Here is a 17960-nt window from a genome sequence, read left to right as displayed (position 1 = left end):
CCTGCCCACCACACACAGGAGTCCCAATTCTAATGTGTTTTTGTTTTGCTGTGCACTCACTCTGTGGGCTTATCTGAGCCCCAGGCTATCAGCAGGACTGGTGAGAGCTCTGGATGAGTCACACGTGTGGAAGCACATTAAAAATGGAGCATCACGGATCTTTTTACTGTCTCTAGTTTTGCCTTTTCCAGAATGTCATATAGCTGGAATCCTACAATGTGGCTTTCAGACTGGCCTCCTTTCACTGAGCAATATGCATTTAAGGTTTCTCTGTGTCTCTGTGGCTTGCGAGCTCATTTCTTTTTATCAATGAACAATATTCCATTGTATGGCTGTACCACAGTTTATCCATCCATTTACGTTTTGAAGCACTTTTGGGTGCTTCCAGCTTTTGGCAATTACGAATGAAACTGCTGTAAGCATTCACGTAGGTTTTTGTATGGACCTGTTTTCAACTCATTTGGGTCAATACTAAGGAGAGTGATTTCTGGATCCTATGTAAGACTCTATTTCTCTGTAAGAACCTACCAAGCTGTCTTCCAAAGTGGCTATACCATTTTCCTTTCACACCAGCAATGAATGAGAGTTCCTGTTGCTCCACATCCTTGCTAGCATTTGGTGGTGTCAGTTTTTTTGGATTCTAGCCATCCTAAAGGTATGTCGTGGTATTTCATTGACTTATTTGTAACTTCCTAATGACATAATGCTGAATATCTTTTCATATATTAATCACCTGTATATCCTCTTTGGTGAGGTGTCCATTCAGATCTCTTACCCATTTTTTATATTGGGTTGTTTTCTTATCATTAAGAGTTCTTTGTATGTTTTGGATACAAGTCCTTTATCTGATGCATTTTGTAAGTATTTTCTGTCCTTGTCTTTTTCATTCTCTTAAGAGTGAATTCCTGGAGCAGTTTTTACAAGTCCAATTCAACAATTTTTTTTTCTTTCATGATTGTGCCTTTTATGTTGTATCTAGAAACTCGGTGCCAGACCAAAGGTCACCTAGATTTTCTCTGCTCTATTTCAGGTTTATGATCCATTTTGAGTACATTTTTGTGAATGGCGTAGTCAGTGTTTAGACCTTTTTTTTGGCATGTAGATATCCAGTTGTTCCAGCACTACTTGTTGAAAAGACTATCCTTTCTACATTAAATTGACTTTCTCCTTTGTTAAAGACCAGTTGAACCCTGGCTGGTGTGGCTCAGTTGCTGGCCAACCTGCAAACCAAAAGGTCACTGGTTTGATTCCCAGTTAGGGCACATGCCTGGGTTGCGGGCCAGGTCCCCAGTTTGGGGCATGTGAGAAGCAACCGATTGATGTATCTCTCACACATTGATGTTTTTCTCCTTCCTTCCCCCTTCCTTCTCTAAAAGTAAATAAAATCTTTAAAAAAAAATCAGTTGACTATATTTGTGTGGATCTACTTCTGGGATCTCCATTCATTCCAGTGGTTTACTTGTTTATTCCTTGCCAGGACCACACTATCTTGATTATTGAGGCTTATAAGTCTTGAGGTTGGGTAACAGTAATCCTCCAACTTTGTTCTTCATGTTGGCTGTTCTGGATCTTCTGTCTCTCCATATAAACTTAAAAGTCAGTTTGTCAATACTCACAAAGTAGCTTGCTGGGATTTAGATTGGGATTTCACTGAAGCTATAGACCAAGTTGGGAAGAAATGACATCTTAATAATATTGAGCCTTCCTATTTGTGTTCATGGAATATCTATTCACTTGGTGTTGATTTTTCTTGATTTCTTTCATCAGAGTTTTATAGTTTTCTTTATATAGATCTTGTACATATTTTGTTAAATTTATTCCTAAGTACTTTTTTTTTTTTTTAAAGGAAGGGATTGCTGATGAGGGCTGAATAGGTGGAGCACAGTGAAAGGTTCTGTATGACAGTGTAATGGTGGATACCTGACATCATGCACTTGCCAACCTGCACAGAACTGTACAATACAAAGTCTGAACCCTATTGTAAACTATAGACTTTAGTTAACAATAATGTACCAATATTGGCTCATTAATTTTAACAAATATACCATAAACTGCAAGATGTTAATAACAGGAGAAACTGAGCCAGGGAGAAAGGAGGTATCTGGGACTCTGTACTATCTGTTCAATTTTCTGTATGCCCAAAACTGCTCTAAAAAATAGTCTTATTAAAAAAATGAAAAGGAGTGCCAACTCCAAATGAAGGGGAGCCCCCCAGTGAAATCTTCCAGTGGCCCCTCCTTGCTTACAGGATGAAGCCTACAGTGTCTCACCAAGCACAGGGCACCCTCCACAATCTGACTGCCCCTTCAGTCCATGGGCTACCCCTCCCTCTGCAATGCAGCTGCACTGAATCCCTCAGGTTCCATGAGGGATTCTGGGACTTTGCATTACACTCTTGGCCTGGAACATTATCTTTCCCTTGCCTGGTCCGCAAATGTTTTGAAAAAGCTTCTGCAGACGTCGGTTTGGGAACACAGAGGAATGATACCAACCCACAGCACCTGCTTCCCAGCACCACATATTGTGCCTCTGGCAGGTCCTCTTTCCTGTCAGTCTCCTGTACTAAGCTGAGCATACCCTGCTGGCCCCAGCCTGGTTCTTTTCAAATGTGCAAAGAGAGTAACAAAATTTCAGTAGTGAAACTAGTGTTCCCCCAGTACTGAACCACAGTTCCCAAAGTGTGCATCAAGGTACCTTAGGGTGCCACATCAAAATCACAGGGGGCACAGTAGGATATTTTAAATTTGAGATATTCAACACCTGCTGACTGCTATGTTCCTTTGACTGTCATCTTTGAAAAGCTGGGTTTTTAGTGGTTGCTACGATGAAAAGCAAATAGAAGTCAATGTGCAACAGGAAATGAGGATGCTAGTTTCCAATCGGACTAGAAAGTTTGACATGTTTTTCAGTGCCCAACAAGCACACAGATCCTATTATTATAGTAACTTAAGAAACAATGGTATTGTTTACTCTCATTTATGTTATTTTTAAAATGATGACTGACATGGTAAGATAATTATTCTTATTGATTTGAGTTTAACTACTTAATAAATCAAATTGTGAGGTATTTCTTCTGGGTTAGGGGCTCCACGAATATAAGTACTGAGACACTAATGGTGGCGGCGGCAGGGGGGTGAGTGTTGTGAGCTGAGAAAGTCTGGGAACCCCTGGTCTAAGAAATCCTCTAACCAGGACACGTTAAAAAACAACATAACCACCCTGCACGCTGTGAAATCCATTTAGTGGGTTAAAACCACATTTTTTTCTCCTTAATAAAACAGAATGCTAAATGGAGCTCATTGCCTGTAACTGGGGTATTATTGTGTAAAACTTATGTTCATTATATACATACAAATAAGCACAGGTATCTTGGGTTACTATGTAAAATGTCTACATTTTTTGTTTGGGGTCTAATGTAAAAGTTTGGCCCTGACTGGTATGGCTTAGTGGGTTGGGCGTCGTCCTGCAAATCGAAAGGCCTCTGGTTTGATTCTTGGTCAGGGCACATGCCTGGGTTTCAGGCCAGGCCCCCAACTGGGGGTGTGCAAGAGGCAACCAGTTCATGTTTCTCTCCCTCTCTTTCCCCCTCCCTTCCCCTCTCTCTGAAAATACTGGTAAATAAAATCTTTTAAAAAAGTTTGAAGAGCCATTAAGACCCCAGCCTCCCTATTTTACAGATGAGAAAACAGCCCGGAGAGTGAGAGCTGACTATTGCAAATGACAGCCACCAGTGCCAGGCTCTGGACTCAGCCCTGCCAGGATGGGTGGCTGCCGCTCACAGGGGCCCTTCCAAGGCAAGCCCCATCTGCCTGGTAGAGGTGCGGTCACTCGAAGTCACACAGCCACAGAAGTGAGGGATCACGTACCCTCACTTCGGTGCCAAGACCCATTTGTACCCCACAAATGTCACCAGCCACACCTAGAACAAAAACGGTTTTAATCAATTGTGTCACCCTCACTCTCCTGGGAGCGGAGCAACAAAAGGCTCGGCTCCTGCCCCCAGAGGACAGTAAGGCTTATGTGTCTCTCCACACTGCAGGGCCGGGGCCGACAGGCAGGGCATGGGGCAGGGGAGGAGAGTGGGAAGCAGGAGACAGGAAATGGTGGGCAGCTGGAACACAGGAAAGCAAAGGGGCCCCAGGGCCCAGCCCCAATACTCCCGGCTCTCCCCTCCCTGGCTGGAGAAAGGTCATGGAGAAGAAACGGGGGAGCAAGTCCCAGCAGCAGGAGAAGCAGCAGCAGCTGTTTCCTTCGCCAATAAATATACTTCATTACCAAGCTAGAAGAGAGGGGTGGGAAGAGGGACGGGGTGGAGAGGAAGGGAGAGAAGCTGCCACCTGTGTTGCTGGGATTAAAGCAATGATGAGATGGTGCCAGACCCCCCACCACTATCCTCACCCCCCGCCCCCTTCGTGTCTTCTTAAAACTGTGAAAAAGCTTTTAACATGGCCCTCCTGTCTCCAGGGCTGCTCTGAAGCCTGACTGAGAGGAGGCACCTGGCAGAGACAGGGGCGGAAGGAGGGAGGGAGAAAAAGAAGGGAGGCTGCTTCTCCCCAGAGGCTGCAGCTGGAGGGCTGGAGCCAAGTAAGCACTGAGGGGAAGGAGGAGGGAGAGGGGAGGAAGGATGAACCAACTACCAGGAGCAGCTCCTGAGCTGAGAGCCAAGGAGGGAGAGAGGGAGGCTTGGTGAGTGGTGGGGTGACCGCTGCATCCAGTGTAAAGCTTGGGGCTGCTGAGGAGGGAGGGGAATGAGTTAGGGACTTTCCCATCTGAGTGGCTCAGGAGACTCACCCTCCTCCCCCCGAAGCAGCAGGGGACAGAGAAAAGCCATCACTTCTTTGGTCTTTGTGGCGGCTCTGCATGTGGGGTGGGAGGGAGGGCAGAAAGGGCAGAGGGGCCCTTAGCAGGGAGCGCCACCTCAGCAAGAGTAGGCCTGGCTGAGAGCTCTGGCAGAAAGGTCACAGTGAGGCCAGGAGCGCCTGAGAAAGGAGAGTGGCCGTAGTGTGGAAGGCCCGGCATGGGTGGGCAGGGTACAGTGTGGTGCCCCACCCTTGCCCGGGTCCTCGGGAAAGGCTGAGTCCCCAGAGGTGGACAGTGAGAGCAGGCGCAGTGGCCTGGCTTTGACCATTCCAGGGCTCTCATCCTTCTTTCTGCTTCCACCCTGACACAGTGGCTCTGGAGGGAGGGTGGGACCTATCCTTTTTCAGAACCTTCCCTGAAGACCTCGGGGGAGCTAGCCTTGCCAGTCAGGGAGCAAAAGTGGCAACAGGTCAAGGCTAGCCCTTACAGAGTGGAATTCCACTCCTCTTCCTGCTCCAACTGAAGGGGAGGGCGGTCCCTGAAGAGAGCTTCAGCCTTGCCTCCACACCAGAGGCAGGCCAGAGCCTTCCAGGGACCTGGAAGTGGGAGGCTGGGGGCATAGGGAGGGGCTCCCCCTCCTGCTCTTTTGCTCAGGGCTGGGGTCAGTCAAGGGCAATCTGCCCAAAAGTCTGAAAGCCAGCAAGTTGTAGCAACCCCCACCCCCAATGCCAAACTAACAAACAAAATGGGGGAAATAAAAAAATGGGGCGGGGGGGAAGACAAACCAAAACAGAACCCCCTGACCTCCTGCCCAGGACGGAGGGTCCAGCCAGCAGCAGGGGCTGGGGACCAGGGCTGGGGGTTCTAGCTGGGCCGGCACTGCACCTGGCCCTCGGAGCTGTCCTCGTCATCGGAGGCCCCTGCACCCCCGCTGCTCAGGCCGGTGATCCGGTAGCCCATGTTAAGCAGCATCACCTCCAACGGGTCTGCGTTCATGCGCCGCTGGTTGGCCTGGGAAGCGCCCTCCATGTCCTCCACAACTCTGCCTGTGAGGTCTTCACTCTGCAGAGGAGGAACGCAGACATCTGGGATATATGTACGGGGTGCACACACACACTGAGCTATACGTATGGAGGGGGATGTGCACACCACCTCTGTGAGTTCATACCGGTTTGTCCATATGAGTACATGGGTAGAAGGAACATACATATTGGGATACACACAGGTTGCCCCCCACTTCCCCACATACACCAGGATAGATGTGAGGACACCACATACCACAGGGGCTGTATGTGTGAGGTGGGCTCATGTGGGAGATGCACATGCTGGGACAGATATTGGGGGGGGAATACACACACCAGAAAATGATGGGGACATACCACATCAGGACCTGTACACAGGGGACCCATACATAGGCACACGTGAGGGAGGACACATACCAGCATATATTGGGTGCACATACTAGCTACCCGGTGTGGGGGGTGCAGATACAACTCTCCCCGCCCACCTCTTGGCTGTTGCCACTCCCAATAGCCCTTCCTTTATCCTTTTCCTCTCCCCTGAAGGGAGGGCCCTGTAGGCTCTCTCTCTAAAATCCGCAGCAAACTGACTTTGGAATTGGATACACCTTCTGTTTTGCCAGCTGGGAGGAGGGTGGAGGTGGGACAGAGGGCACTGGAAGCCTCATGCCAGCCCACCTGGCTACCCACCCTGGGAGTGGAAGGGAACATATTGTCCTAAGTGACACTTCACAGGCATTGCTTCCTTAATCCTGAAATCACCTTCTGAGGTGGTGCTGTCACTCCCATTCCAGTGTGGAGATGATAAAATCTGGTCAGAGATGGCTACGTCCTTCAGGCAGTGAGCGAAGGGACCAGGATTCAAACTTAGGCCCACCAGGCTCGCAAAGCCATCTGACTACTTCCGTGTGACGGAGTGAGAGGCCGCTGTGTATGAGGGGCAGGGTACCTAGGGAGCCTGAGGTCCTGTTCTCATGATGTGTGTTGGTCTGGTTCCCTCCCTGCCCTGCCCTTGATTACTGTGTCCTACATGTGACACACAGCTTCACAGCTTGCTCAAAGATATGGTCCTCAAAGGCAGAAGCCAACTCTTGTCCCTGAAACTGTCCACTGCATTTGGAACTGTAAGAACCCGAGGGTTCCCACCGTCACCTAGCCTTGGGCCCTCGTGTGAGGGCTCGTTTACCCTAGCAGCTTCTACCCTCTGTGGGACTCGTTTCCCTTCCCAACCGTCAAAGGCTCGGTCGGAGGCTCTGCACAGGGTCTGGCCCTCCCCTCCCCATCTGGTTTTGGCCAATGTTGTCTGCAGCCTCACCTCTGGCCGGGGATTCCAGAGCCGTACAACAGGGTCAATGCCGCTGGTGGCCAGGAAGCAGTAGCTGGGGTGCGGCTGCAGGCAGTTGACGATGGACTCATCCCCCTGGAGCACGCGGACTAGGTTGGTGGTCTCCTTTTCCCAGATGAAGAAGGAGCCATCGTCAGAGCCACTGACGATGTACTGAGCGTTGCTGGCGAGGGGAGGGGCAAAGGGCAGGGAGGTCAGGTGGGGTACTGTTCTGCAGCCTCAGGTAGAGGTTGTGTGGCTTAGGGCAATGGGGAGTAGGGAATTCTGTAGCTGCTCAGCCCCCCAAACTCCAAGGTCTTCACTTGACTCAGCACATGGTAGTCGTCTCCACACTGCAGAGCTATTTCACTGTTTTAACTGTTCTCTTAAACTCAGGGTCAGGGGCTGCCTGGGTCCCTCCAAGATACTGTCCCCCAAAGAACATCCTAAGCTCCTGAGTGCCAGGATCATATCTTGTATTTCTGGGAACACCCTTGTCTAAGCCTTCCTTTAGTAATCCTAGTCTTCCTGGATCAAGACCCCCAAATCCTACAGTGCATCTGCCCTCACACACCATGGACATTTGGGATTTAGGTAGAGAGATTTTTGGTCCATGTTCACGTGTGTTGCCTACTGGAAGAAAGTGCAACAGCTGCAAAGGAGAGTTGGGGGTAATCATGCCTGGGATGCAGGCTCTGTCCCTCAGTGCCTGGCTCACTGTTCTGAGCACATGATAGTTATGTCAAGATTGCCAGCCTCTGAGAGCCCTCACCTCATAACCCCCAGCAGAGGGAGGCTCCAAGCACCCAGATAAAAAAACCAAACTCTGCACATGGAGACAGAGGGAAGAGGAGGTAAGGAATGGAGGAACAGTCCAGGTTCCGCACTGGATGCTCTTATGAATGACCTCATTAGTCCTCATTACGGCTCCATGAGTAGGGGTGGTTAGTTTCATTTTATAGATGAAGAAACTGAGGCCCACAGAGGTGAAGCCATTTGTCCATGGTATAGAGGGAGAGCTGGGATTTGAAAGTTTTCTAGAAAAATTATGCCCTTGCCCTGGCTGGTGTGGCTCAGTAGATTGAGCACCAGCCCGTGAACCGAAGGGTTGACGGTTCAATTCCGTCAGGGCACATGCCTGGGTTGCGGGCCATGTCCCCAGTTCAGGGGGTGTGAGAGGCAACCTATCAATGTACCTCTCATGTTTCTCTACCTCTCTTTCTCCCTGCTTTCCCCTCTCTCTAAAAGTAAATAAATAAAATCTTTAAGAAAAATTATGCCCTCACGCCCCCCCAACTTCCTGCTGCCCAAACAGGCTGTGCCCTGCTCCTCTTCAAGGCCTCGGACCTGCCAAAGAAATTGGCCTCCTTAATATCCGTGGTCGTGTTGCAGTGGCCACAGTAGCGGAACTGATAGTCGTAGCTTCGCTCCCGCAGCACCATCTCATCTTCTGAGATGGAGTCCTTGCGGCTTGTGCTGCGGAGGCGGACTGGGCCGCCACCACCACCAGCTCCCTTCTTCTCCTCTGGGGGCAGAGAGCAAAGAAAGGTGAGAGTCCAGTCCTTCTCTTCCCTCCCCCGGCCCTTAGTCCTGTTTTCAGCCCAAGCCCTAGCAATGTAGGTTTCCTGCTTCAACCCCTACCCTGGAAAACTGGAAACGACTGTGGGAGAGAAGCATCTTTGGATCCAGTCCTTGAGGATATTCAAGAAGAGACCTCTGATGCCAGGAGGGCCTTGGCACAGGTCCCTGAATAATGTCTGCAAGCCCCAAGGATGCAGAGACCTAAGGTCTGTTTCTGTGGAGGTGAGAGGCAGGGAGGGGAGGGCAAAGCACTACCAAGAAAGCTTGAGGGCGTGATTTTTCTAAACAGATCCACAGCTCTGAAGGCAGTGAAGTCCAACTCCTTCCTCTCTGGAAGACAAGTTACCATGGATCCCAGCTGAGGCTCTGATGTAAGGTTAAGGGCCTTGGGTAAAATCACACCAGTTTTTTCAGTGCCTTAGAAGTGCCTTGTTTCTGCCTGCTTCAGGGCCTTTGCACATGCTGGTCCCTATGGTAGGAACTATTCACCTCCCACAGCTACACTTTGTATCTCTTCTTCTTTCTCATCCTTGAGATCTCAGCTTAAATGTCTCTTCCTCAAGAACCCCACGCTGCCATCAAGCCCTCCCCCATATACCTGTCTGTAACATCTGTTCCCCATTACACTCATCACACTCTGTTTCTCCCTCATCATTTGGTTCCTTCACTAGGCTGTAAACTCCATGAATACAGAAATCCCGCCTGACCTGTTCCAGCTGTATTCCCAGGACCCGGCACAGTGCCTGGTACATGGTAGATGCTTGGTAACTTCAAACAAACGAATCACTGGCATGCTCTCTGTGCAGGTAAGGCAGCAGGTTCACAGAAGCTGCACTTTATCCAAGGTTACCACATGGCAGAACTGAGACTGGAACCCAGGGCTCCACGTCCTGCACCCAAGGCATTTCTATTGCGCTCTGCTGCTGTCTCTCCTACAAGTGTGCCAATGGCAACAAGCACAACTGCCAGCTGCTGTCCTCTATTCAGATGGGCAAGGCCCTGCCTATGAGGGGGCGAGAACACCCTGTAAGCCACATGGCCTAACTGGGCTCAGCTTACTGTTATCGTGAGTCCCAGGGACTATACCAGGTACTCTCAATAGGTTGTTGCTAATCCTCAATAGAAACTGAATGGGAGGTTCTATCCTTCCTTTTCTGAACGGGAAAGTGACTGTCTCAAGGTCACATGGTTTCAGACACAGCATCTCAATTCAGGCCTCTCTAATCCAAGTACCGTGTCCTCTCCAGAATGTCGTGTAGCACCTCATATAGGAAGAGTGACAGCAACCCCCCCACTCACCACTATCATTTTTGGAGAAGAGGGCGGCTGTGATGTCACGGCCCAATGCATCGCAAGCGCTGCTGTGGGCCTGCTCCGGGAACTTCCCTTTGAAGTCATCCAGGCACTCCAGGGCCTCAGCCACATACTTGAGCTCAAAGAGGCAGCGGGCTAGGCGGAAGTGTGCCTTCAGATGGCAAGGATTTAGGGAGATGGCCTTGAGACAGTCCCTCAGGGCATCGTAGTGGTCACCATCCCTGGATAAGGTAAGAGAGCGTGGCTTGGAAGTGTGGTCACATGACAAGCGGAGTCATCCCCACTCAGTCCCTGCTTGCTGTGGCCACCGCAGCCCACCTCTGACAGATCTTCTCAGAGCAGGGGTACTTGGGGGATGAAGACGGTCTTGGCTCAGCCCAGGTCTTGCTTCCCAAGAGATAGAATATGTTAAGGAGGTAAGCCAGAAACTCTGAGATCTTGGGGGTGGGGGTGGAAGTGGGTGTGTGGCAAAAACCTGTGTAAGGTTGCCCTCTGCTGGACATAGAACGCAACTGCATACCCGTTCACCCCAGGCACCCGCAGCTCTGCAGCAGAAGGCCTGGCATCTTGCCAGTCTCAGCTCCCCAAACCCTCCTTCTCTCTTCCTCCATTCACCTCCTCAGATCCCCCTGACTACCCTTCAAAGCCATGTCTGAGGGAAGGGGCCCTCAGGACAGTTCTGTGGTCTGGGGAAGCCAGAAGTGCCAGGCTGGAGACTCAGGGTCTGACCAGCAGGCAGCAAGCCCTCAGCCAGACCCCGCTCTGTCCTGGCTGACTGATCCACAGCAGCTGTGGCCTCTACCTCCTGGGGCTAGAGGATGGGGCCTGACAGACTGGCAGAGTCAGCTCTCTGGAAGCTGATGGTGGGGGTGGGTCACGGCATGCACACCAGGAGCTCCCAATCTTCCCCGCTCACTCCTCCAACCTCCTGAAGCACAGATGAAGGGAGGTGGAATGTCTCTTTCTGGGCGGGGGGAGCGGGGGGGGCAAGTGTGAAGGGGTCAAAGGAGAATCCCCTCCTCCTCCTGCCCTGTGCCAAAATATAAGGTATACTCCCCCAGCACCAAAGGAGAGCCAGACGGGTCACAGGAGCCACTTCTCCTTTGGGAGCTATTGGGTTTATTTTCCCCTCTTGGCCTAAGACCCAACTACAACAAGAAGCACTCCCAGAGCTGGTGGCCCCTCCACCAAGGCACAGCTCGCAACCCCCCGGCACTGGGCTAAAGCAGGCCCAACATGGGACATGTCCTCCTGACCCTCCTCTCCTCCAGCACTCAGAGGGAGCATCCAGCCCTTGCGGCAGCCATGCTCAGACCAAGAAAAAGCAGCTTTGCCAGCGTGGGGGCAGGCAGGAGACAGAGTGCTTTCATGGCATGGTCAGTGTCAGAACGAGTGGCTGTGATGAAGGAGCAGGCGCTGTTTGGAAACCCAATTACCGCCTGCAAGGTGCCCCTCCGAGCTCCTGGGGAGAGCCAGACCAAAGACCAGCCAGGAGCCAGAGGGTGACAACTCCCACTGCATCCAGGAGCAGATGGCAGCCCTGGGGAGACTGGCTTGGGACAGAATGTGACATTCTAGGGGTCACTGGCAGGCATGTGGGAATGACAAGAGAGCAGGCTGGCCCCAGGGCTCACCCATCCAGACTTACTGCCAGATCAATCTCCCTGAAAGGACATCCCTCTCTCGCTCAAAACTCTTCAGTAGCTGCCCATCATCCACTGAATCAAGGCCAAAACGCTGCCACCGCTCTGCATTCCAAGTCCTTCCCAGGCCGGCCCCAGGCTACCTCACAGACTCATCTCCTGCCAGTCCCTTCCCGAACCCTCTGCTCCAGCCAAATGGATTTGTTGTTCTGCAAACAAGCTCTTCAGTCAGTCCCCCACCCCCATGCCTTTGTTCATAGCATTTCATCTCCCTGGGAATGTCCTTCTCCCATAGTCCCCTCCTCCCTTTCATCTCCTTGTCTAAGCCTGCCCACACTTAAAGCCTATTTAGCACATCTTCCTGATGCTTTCCTGGTTGATCCCAGCTAAAGCGACCCAACTTTTCTTTGAATGGTCAGCACTTCACCTGATTATTCAAAAAGACCTACTGCTTCCTGCTTCTTTGATGATGGGTCATATCCATGTTTTTGTCCCAGGTTCAGAGGCTGAGAGCTCTGGAGCACAAGAACTCAAGGGTGACAGAATTTTGTGTCCCTAGTACCTAGCGCATGGTAGGAGCTCAGAGGATATGTCGAGGGCACTCATGGGTTGGGAATTTATCAGCCTCTTTTAGCAAGACTGCGGGAGTGAAACAGCTCTCAGGCTACAGCCTGGATGAGGACACCCAGCTGCTGGGACAGAGGTGAAACACCTCAGGATGGCCCCCAAACCGCCATCTCCTGGGTCTGGCTGCCATCTGAGCCCTTGGCAAACTCCCTACGCCTGAGTGAAGGCCTGTGGGGGTAGCATCTTCCCAAACCCCCATCTACCATCCTGCTGGCTTGGGTGGGTTTCTTAAGCTTCCCTCTCTGGCCTGCCTAGTTGCAGCCAGACGATGGCACACCAGCTGGCCTGTCTGTCTGGGCAGAGCCGACGGATGCCAGACGGAGCAGAAATGGCTGTGGGCCCAGCTCTATCCATCTCTAGTCCTGGCCCTGGCTGGGGGATGGGGGCCTGCCTGTCTGCTTGCCTGCTGGTGCTGCAGGCAGAAGGGCTGGGGGCCCTGGGCTCCCCAAAGATAAAGAGTTCTTCAGGATATGGACCTTCTCCTTTACCACCAGCCACTACAACCCAGCACGACCCACAGTCAGCTTCAGATTATGCGGCATCTTGTTTATACTTGATCCAAAGGGTCTAAGAGCACAAAAAAAGCATTCCCCAAGGTCAGGGGGCTGCAGAATCATTTCAAACAAATACTAACTGAATTCACCAAATGCCTCATTTCCATCTAGGAAGATTCCACTGCTCCTTCAAAGTCCAACTCAAGGCCCGACTCTCCAACAGTTGTGGTTAACTATTCTCTCAATTCCTACTGCTCCAGTGGCCACAGCACTTAATAACAAAGCACTATGTTAAAGCTACTTGTGCACATTTGCGACTTAGCTGTGAGCTTCCCCGGTGCTTGAGACGTCCTGACTAACGGGTCAGGTGCCTGCCCACCACCAGCCTAGAGGGTGGGAGGAGAGGCCTGGCCTAAGAAGCTCTAAGAGGCTGCAGGATGTTATTACCACCTTCCCTGGATGCCTCAGCAACATGGCTCCGTCAGACCCACTGTCTTCATCCCTCGCCCTGCCCCAAACCCACTCACCACTTGCGCTTCATGTAGGCAGCAGCTCGGTTCCCGTAGAGCATGGCATTGTGAGGGGCCCTCTGCACAGCCTTGCTGTAAAGCTGAATGGCCTGGGTCCACTGCTGGCAGGCAAAAGCCTCATTGGCTTGCTGTTTCACACGCTCCAGGTATGGGGGCAGCTCTACCTGGGGGCTATGGGGGAAGCAGAGCCAAGTCAGGCCAGCCAAAGGTCAGAGCAGCCCCTCAGGGAAGTCTGTAGCCTTGTCTGAGGGTCACCCAGGTTTTATTGGCCCCTGGGATCTGCACTGTCATCTAGAAGAGGATATCAGTCCTATCCTTGGGTCTAAGTTACCATGATAGGTAATGGATTCAATTCAGATACCTCTGAGCCAGTAAAAAAAAACAAAAAACAAGAGAGGCAGAAATGAAGCTGGCCTGCACAGGGTTAAAGCAATTCTTAACCAAACTCCTGGGCATGATAGTAGCTGACACCACCTGCCTCCATGTTGAGCTCAACCTTGTGACAACCCAAGTCCCTCCCATGGATCTCTCTAGAGAGAATTCTGTTTCTCTCAAGGGCTAGATGATTTGAACACCTCTGTACCAAAAGCCCAGCACAGGGCCTGGCAGAGAATAGAGGCCAAAAGATGCTATGCGATGGAGAAAAATACAGTGGGAGAGGCCCATCTGCATGGAACTCCTTTAATTTTTTTTTTAATCCTCACCTGAGGACATGCCCACTGGCTTTAGAGTAGGGAAGGGAAAGGGAGGGAGGGAGAGAGAGGGAAAGAAACATCGATGTGAGAGAAAAACATCAATCGCTTGCCTCTCACATGTGCCCTGATTAGAGATCGAATTCACAATCTAGGCATGTACCCTGACTGGGGAATCGAACCTGGGACCTTTTGGTGTACTGGACAATGCTCCAACCAAATGAGCCACGCCAGGGAGGGCTGGAACCCAGTTAGGAGGGAGCTCAGTGATAAAAGGCATTTAGCCTTTGGGTCCTGACCACAGCTTCCCGTCCAAGGGACCAGAGCTTCAGTCTGAGCATGACTGGAGTCCTACCAAGTAGGAGTGGCATTGAGATGACTAATCACCCTCCAGAGAACTCTTTGCCCCAGTCCCCTGACTCTGGCATATATGTCTGGGTGGGGGGTTGGGAGGAAGGTTTACAAGACATGCCCCTTCCTCTAGTCCACAAGATGTAATTGGGGCTGGGAAGGTTGGACAAGGGAGGCTGGCCTCACCTGACATGTCCCCTACTCTCTGGCAGCCGGAAGCCATTACTGTGAAGGTGCAGGCCATTGGACACGCCGTTAGACACACCGTTGGTAGACATCTTGCCATTCTGAACTTCTGGCCGGGGATGGGGAGAAAAGAACAGCGACAACTCAGGGAGAGGTCCTCATATCTCCTCGGCAGCCCTCCAGCTTCCATCACAGGGTCCGATGGTTCTATTGTGAGGCCATTCTCCCAGGGTAAGATCCATTCCCAGAAAGCAAGTCTAGCAGACCAGGCAGGCAAGGGCATAAAGAAAAGCCTGTGCACCCTCTGCTGGCTGAATAAGGACATAGTTTCACTTGGCATTACTCTTAGCTGAAGTTAGGGGTAAGGGTGAGAATTGGGGATGAGGAGGTGCCTAAACCAAATTTAGGCTCCAGTAAGAAGTCAATGAAGAGATTGATCCAGGATGAGAAGGAAAGGGCAACTACTTCAGGTCCTCAGGAGCCAACCTATGGAAATACACTGCTTTTTCAGAGGGAATTGAAAAGAGCTGGGGCGCAAATCCCTTTGACAGTTCTCTGTGACCTACGGTTATTTTCTTTTTTTTTTTAAATTGGACAGGCAGTGTATTTCAGAGAATCTACTCATTTTGGAGGATCACAGCCACAGCCCAAGGTAAGGGGCGGGTTTCTCAGCAGAGGTTGCACACACTCAAGCTCCCCAGCAGATACCCTGAAGGACACCTTAAGGGAAAACTTACCCCCTGAGGAGTGGCATTTTCTAGGCAAGAGGAAGGTGTATGGCCGCTGCTTGTAAGTCAGGTCAAACAAATAGACCTAGAGTGGAGGGATCAAGAGAGGGGAGCTGTGAAGTAAGCATGTGGCTGAGCGAGGCCTGCGTGGCTCTCAGGAACATGGTGAGTGTTGAGCAGGGAACCGTCGAATGAGGCCAGGAGGGGTTTCTATGGAACAAACCTCAGGCAGGAAAATCCTCCCAGTTCCTGCTGGAGAGACTGTCATTAATAGGAATCACATGTTTAAGCTGAAAAGGTCCTCAGAGGTCACAAAGCAAAATGCCTCACTTTACAGAGGGGAAAACTGAAGCCTCAGAGAAGAGAAGCAATTTACCTAAAATAACACTGCTAGTTACTTCCCTCAGTAAATATTATCTATTATTACTTAACATTTATTAAATTCCAACTTTGCTCCAGAAACTCTGTTTAGTGTTTTATGTGACTTATCTCATTTCATCCTAGAAACCATCCCATGAAGAGGTACTATTGTATTTTCATCATCTCCTTACAAATGAAGAAAGGCACACTCAGAGTTTAATTTTTCCAGGGCTGTAAAAGCAGCATGTGACACAGCCCAGACCCCAGACCAAGTCTGTCTGGTTCTGAACCATTCTGCTAGACTGTCTCTCCATTCTTCCTTTTGCTGCCTTTAGGCCAGATGATGGTTCACGATCTGAAGCCAGAGCCCTATTCTGAACTCAAGTGCTCACCTATTCTCCATCCCATTTCTTTTGTACAAACTCAACCTTACCTTGTAATGTCATCAACTCTTTCACTTGCTGTGTATTCCCTGTTAGCCTGGGATGAGTCATATTTTGCATTTGTCTCCCTCATGTTTATGAAAATGCTAGTCCCAGAGTATGTGCTCAGTGAGTATTGGTAAAATAAATGAGTTTAGGTAAAGCTTGAGAACATGCACACAGAAGGTTCAGCAACCTGCCATTATCAAAGAACACTTCCCAAAGCTGGCCCCAAACCAGAGCCTGGCTTCATGCCTGAACCCCAGGATCTCTCCTAAGAAAATAGCAGATGAAGAAACCAAGGTTCAGAAAAATGAGGACAGTTGTTCAAAGTCACAGGACACAGCTAGTAAACAGAAGCTCAGCATTTAAGATAGGTCTGTCAGTTCTAAGAGTCATGCTCAAGAAAGAGACCAGACCAGGGCACCTCTGTGGGAATTTCAGTGGTGCCATGTCACTCCCACATTTCACTATAATGTCATTTAAAATAAGGCTTCTTATCTGCATCACGGCAGTGGACGTGAGGGATGCAGCCCCGTCTGCTGATCTGGGGTAGTGGTGGGGCAGAGCCAACTTGGTCAGTCATACATACCTGCTCCCCTCCCATGTTGACCAGCAGCTCTGTGCCATTGGGGCTGAAGGTCACATAGGTGGCAACCAGCACTCTCAGACGATTGTTGTAGTCAGGCAGCTTCACGGGCAGATGACCTGCAGGAACAGCCCAGTAACCCTAGTGTGAGGCTCCCAGGACCCCCAAAAAGGGAAGTCAGTCATATCAATGATGATTGCAATCATCTTCATTATAAAAACAGCTATAAGCGTTGAGCCCTTACAATAGGTGCTGGGCCAACTGCTTTAAATGCTTTATCTCATTTAGTCATTACTACCCTATTTTATAGAAATTAAGACTCATTAAGGGTTAGTAATTTGCCAAAGGTCACATGATGGCCGGTTAATGGCACTCAGGATTAAAGCCCAGGTATGTCTGACTCTTAAAACCCTTGCTCCTGACCACTGTGCCACACCACCTCCCTGCACTGCCCCAGACAATGCCAGCGCCCAGCCAAGAGTTTGGGGCCAGAGCTGGGCTGAGCCCTACCTGCTACGTAATACTGGGCTGCACCATCCGGAAGGGGCTTCTGCCGATCACAGAAGGTGTGCACGCCTGCTGAAGGGCTCTGCTTCATGCTCTTTCTGGTGGAAAGGCAAACTGTATAGGTTACAAGGCCTAGCACTACCGCTGTCTAGATCATACCACGTTCCCTAGAGGAGAACCTAAGTTTGTATCCCTGAGAGATTCAGTAGGTACCGCTCTTCTTTACCTCAGCAACCCCAAAGGTCCACCAACTAGACAGCTGTGGACACATTCACTGCTTAACAAATAGGTCTTGCCAAGTGTCTTGGTCCTCATGACCACCCCATTATCCTCAATTTACAGATGAGGAAGCTAAGGATCAAGTTTTAATCCAAGTCATGTAGTGTGTGAGGAGCAACAGTGGTCACCCAGACCCATGAAAGTGAGCGGGTAAGACGTTCCTACACCTGCCCCGAGAGTCCATTAAAACACAGGCTGGCAGAGTCACTCAGGTCTGGGACTTCCGTGGAGGTTCTAGTATATTCTACTTTTGTTTTTTGTTCTTTTTTTAAAGAACAAAATAAAATTACATGCACAAAAAGAAATTTATGTACAAGATCATTATAACTATACAAACACTCACAGTAAAAGAACAAGCAGAAAATATTATACACAGTGATTTCTTTCAGGTGACGGATTATGGATAATTTTTAAATTATACTTTTCATATTTCTAAAACAAGCATAAATTAAAGTCTTTAAAGATACCACAAAAATGTAAAAAACCACCTCAAAAAGAAGAGGGCACAGCAATG

At 50.2% G+C, this 17960-nt stretch overlaps 1 protein-coding gene across 2 annotated transcripts in view; it reads right to left on the bottom strand.

Annotated features, from left to right (window-relative positions):
- Positions 1-3919: 3919 nt before the first annotated feature.
- The window catches only part of WDTC1 (WD and tetratricopeptide repeats 1), a 69225-nt gene continuing 55184 nt past the window's right edge, over positions 3920-17960 (bottom strand). The window contains exons 8-16 of one of the 2 annotated variants that reach the window (XM_054571809.1): positions 17171-17265; positions 16664-16779; positions 15299-15374; positions 14562-14670; positions 13330-13503; positions 10024-10259; positions 8491-8668; positions 7135-7327; positions 3920-5862 (exon numbers count right to left, since the gene is read on the bottom strand). In XM_054571809.1, the coding sequence (XP_054427784.1) occupies positions 5665-5862; positions 7135-7327; positions 8491-8668; positions 10024-10259; positions 13330-13503; positions 14562-14670; positions 15299-15374; positions 16664-16779; positions 17171-17265 (1375 nt within the window). In that variant the 3' untranslated portion in view covers positions 3920-5664. The remainder of the gene's footprint in view (positions 5863-7134; positions 7328-8490; positions 8669-10023; positions 10260-13329; positions 13504-14561; positions 14671-15298; positions 15375-16663; positions 16780-17170; positions 17266-17960) is intronic. The other variant, XM_054571811.1, reaches the window with a different exon arrangement.

This window comes from Pteronotus mesoamericanus, unplaced genomic scaffold (genome assembly GCF_021234165.1).
Source record: "Pteronotus mesoamericanus isolate MK-2021 breed Mesoamerican mustached bat unplaced genomic scaffold, CSHL_Meso_final contig_221, whole genome shotgun sequence".
Taxonomy (NCBI): Eukaryota; Metazoa; Chordata; class Mammalia; order Chiroptera; family Mormoopidae; genus Pteronotus; species Pteronotus mesoamericanus.
Note: the sequence above shows the minus strand (reverse complement) of the source record. Positions and strands in the feature narration are given on the sequence as shown.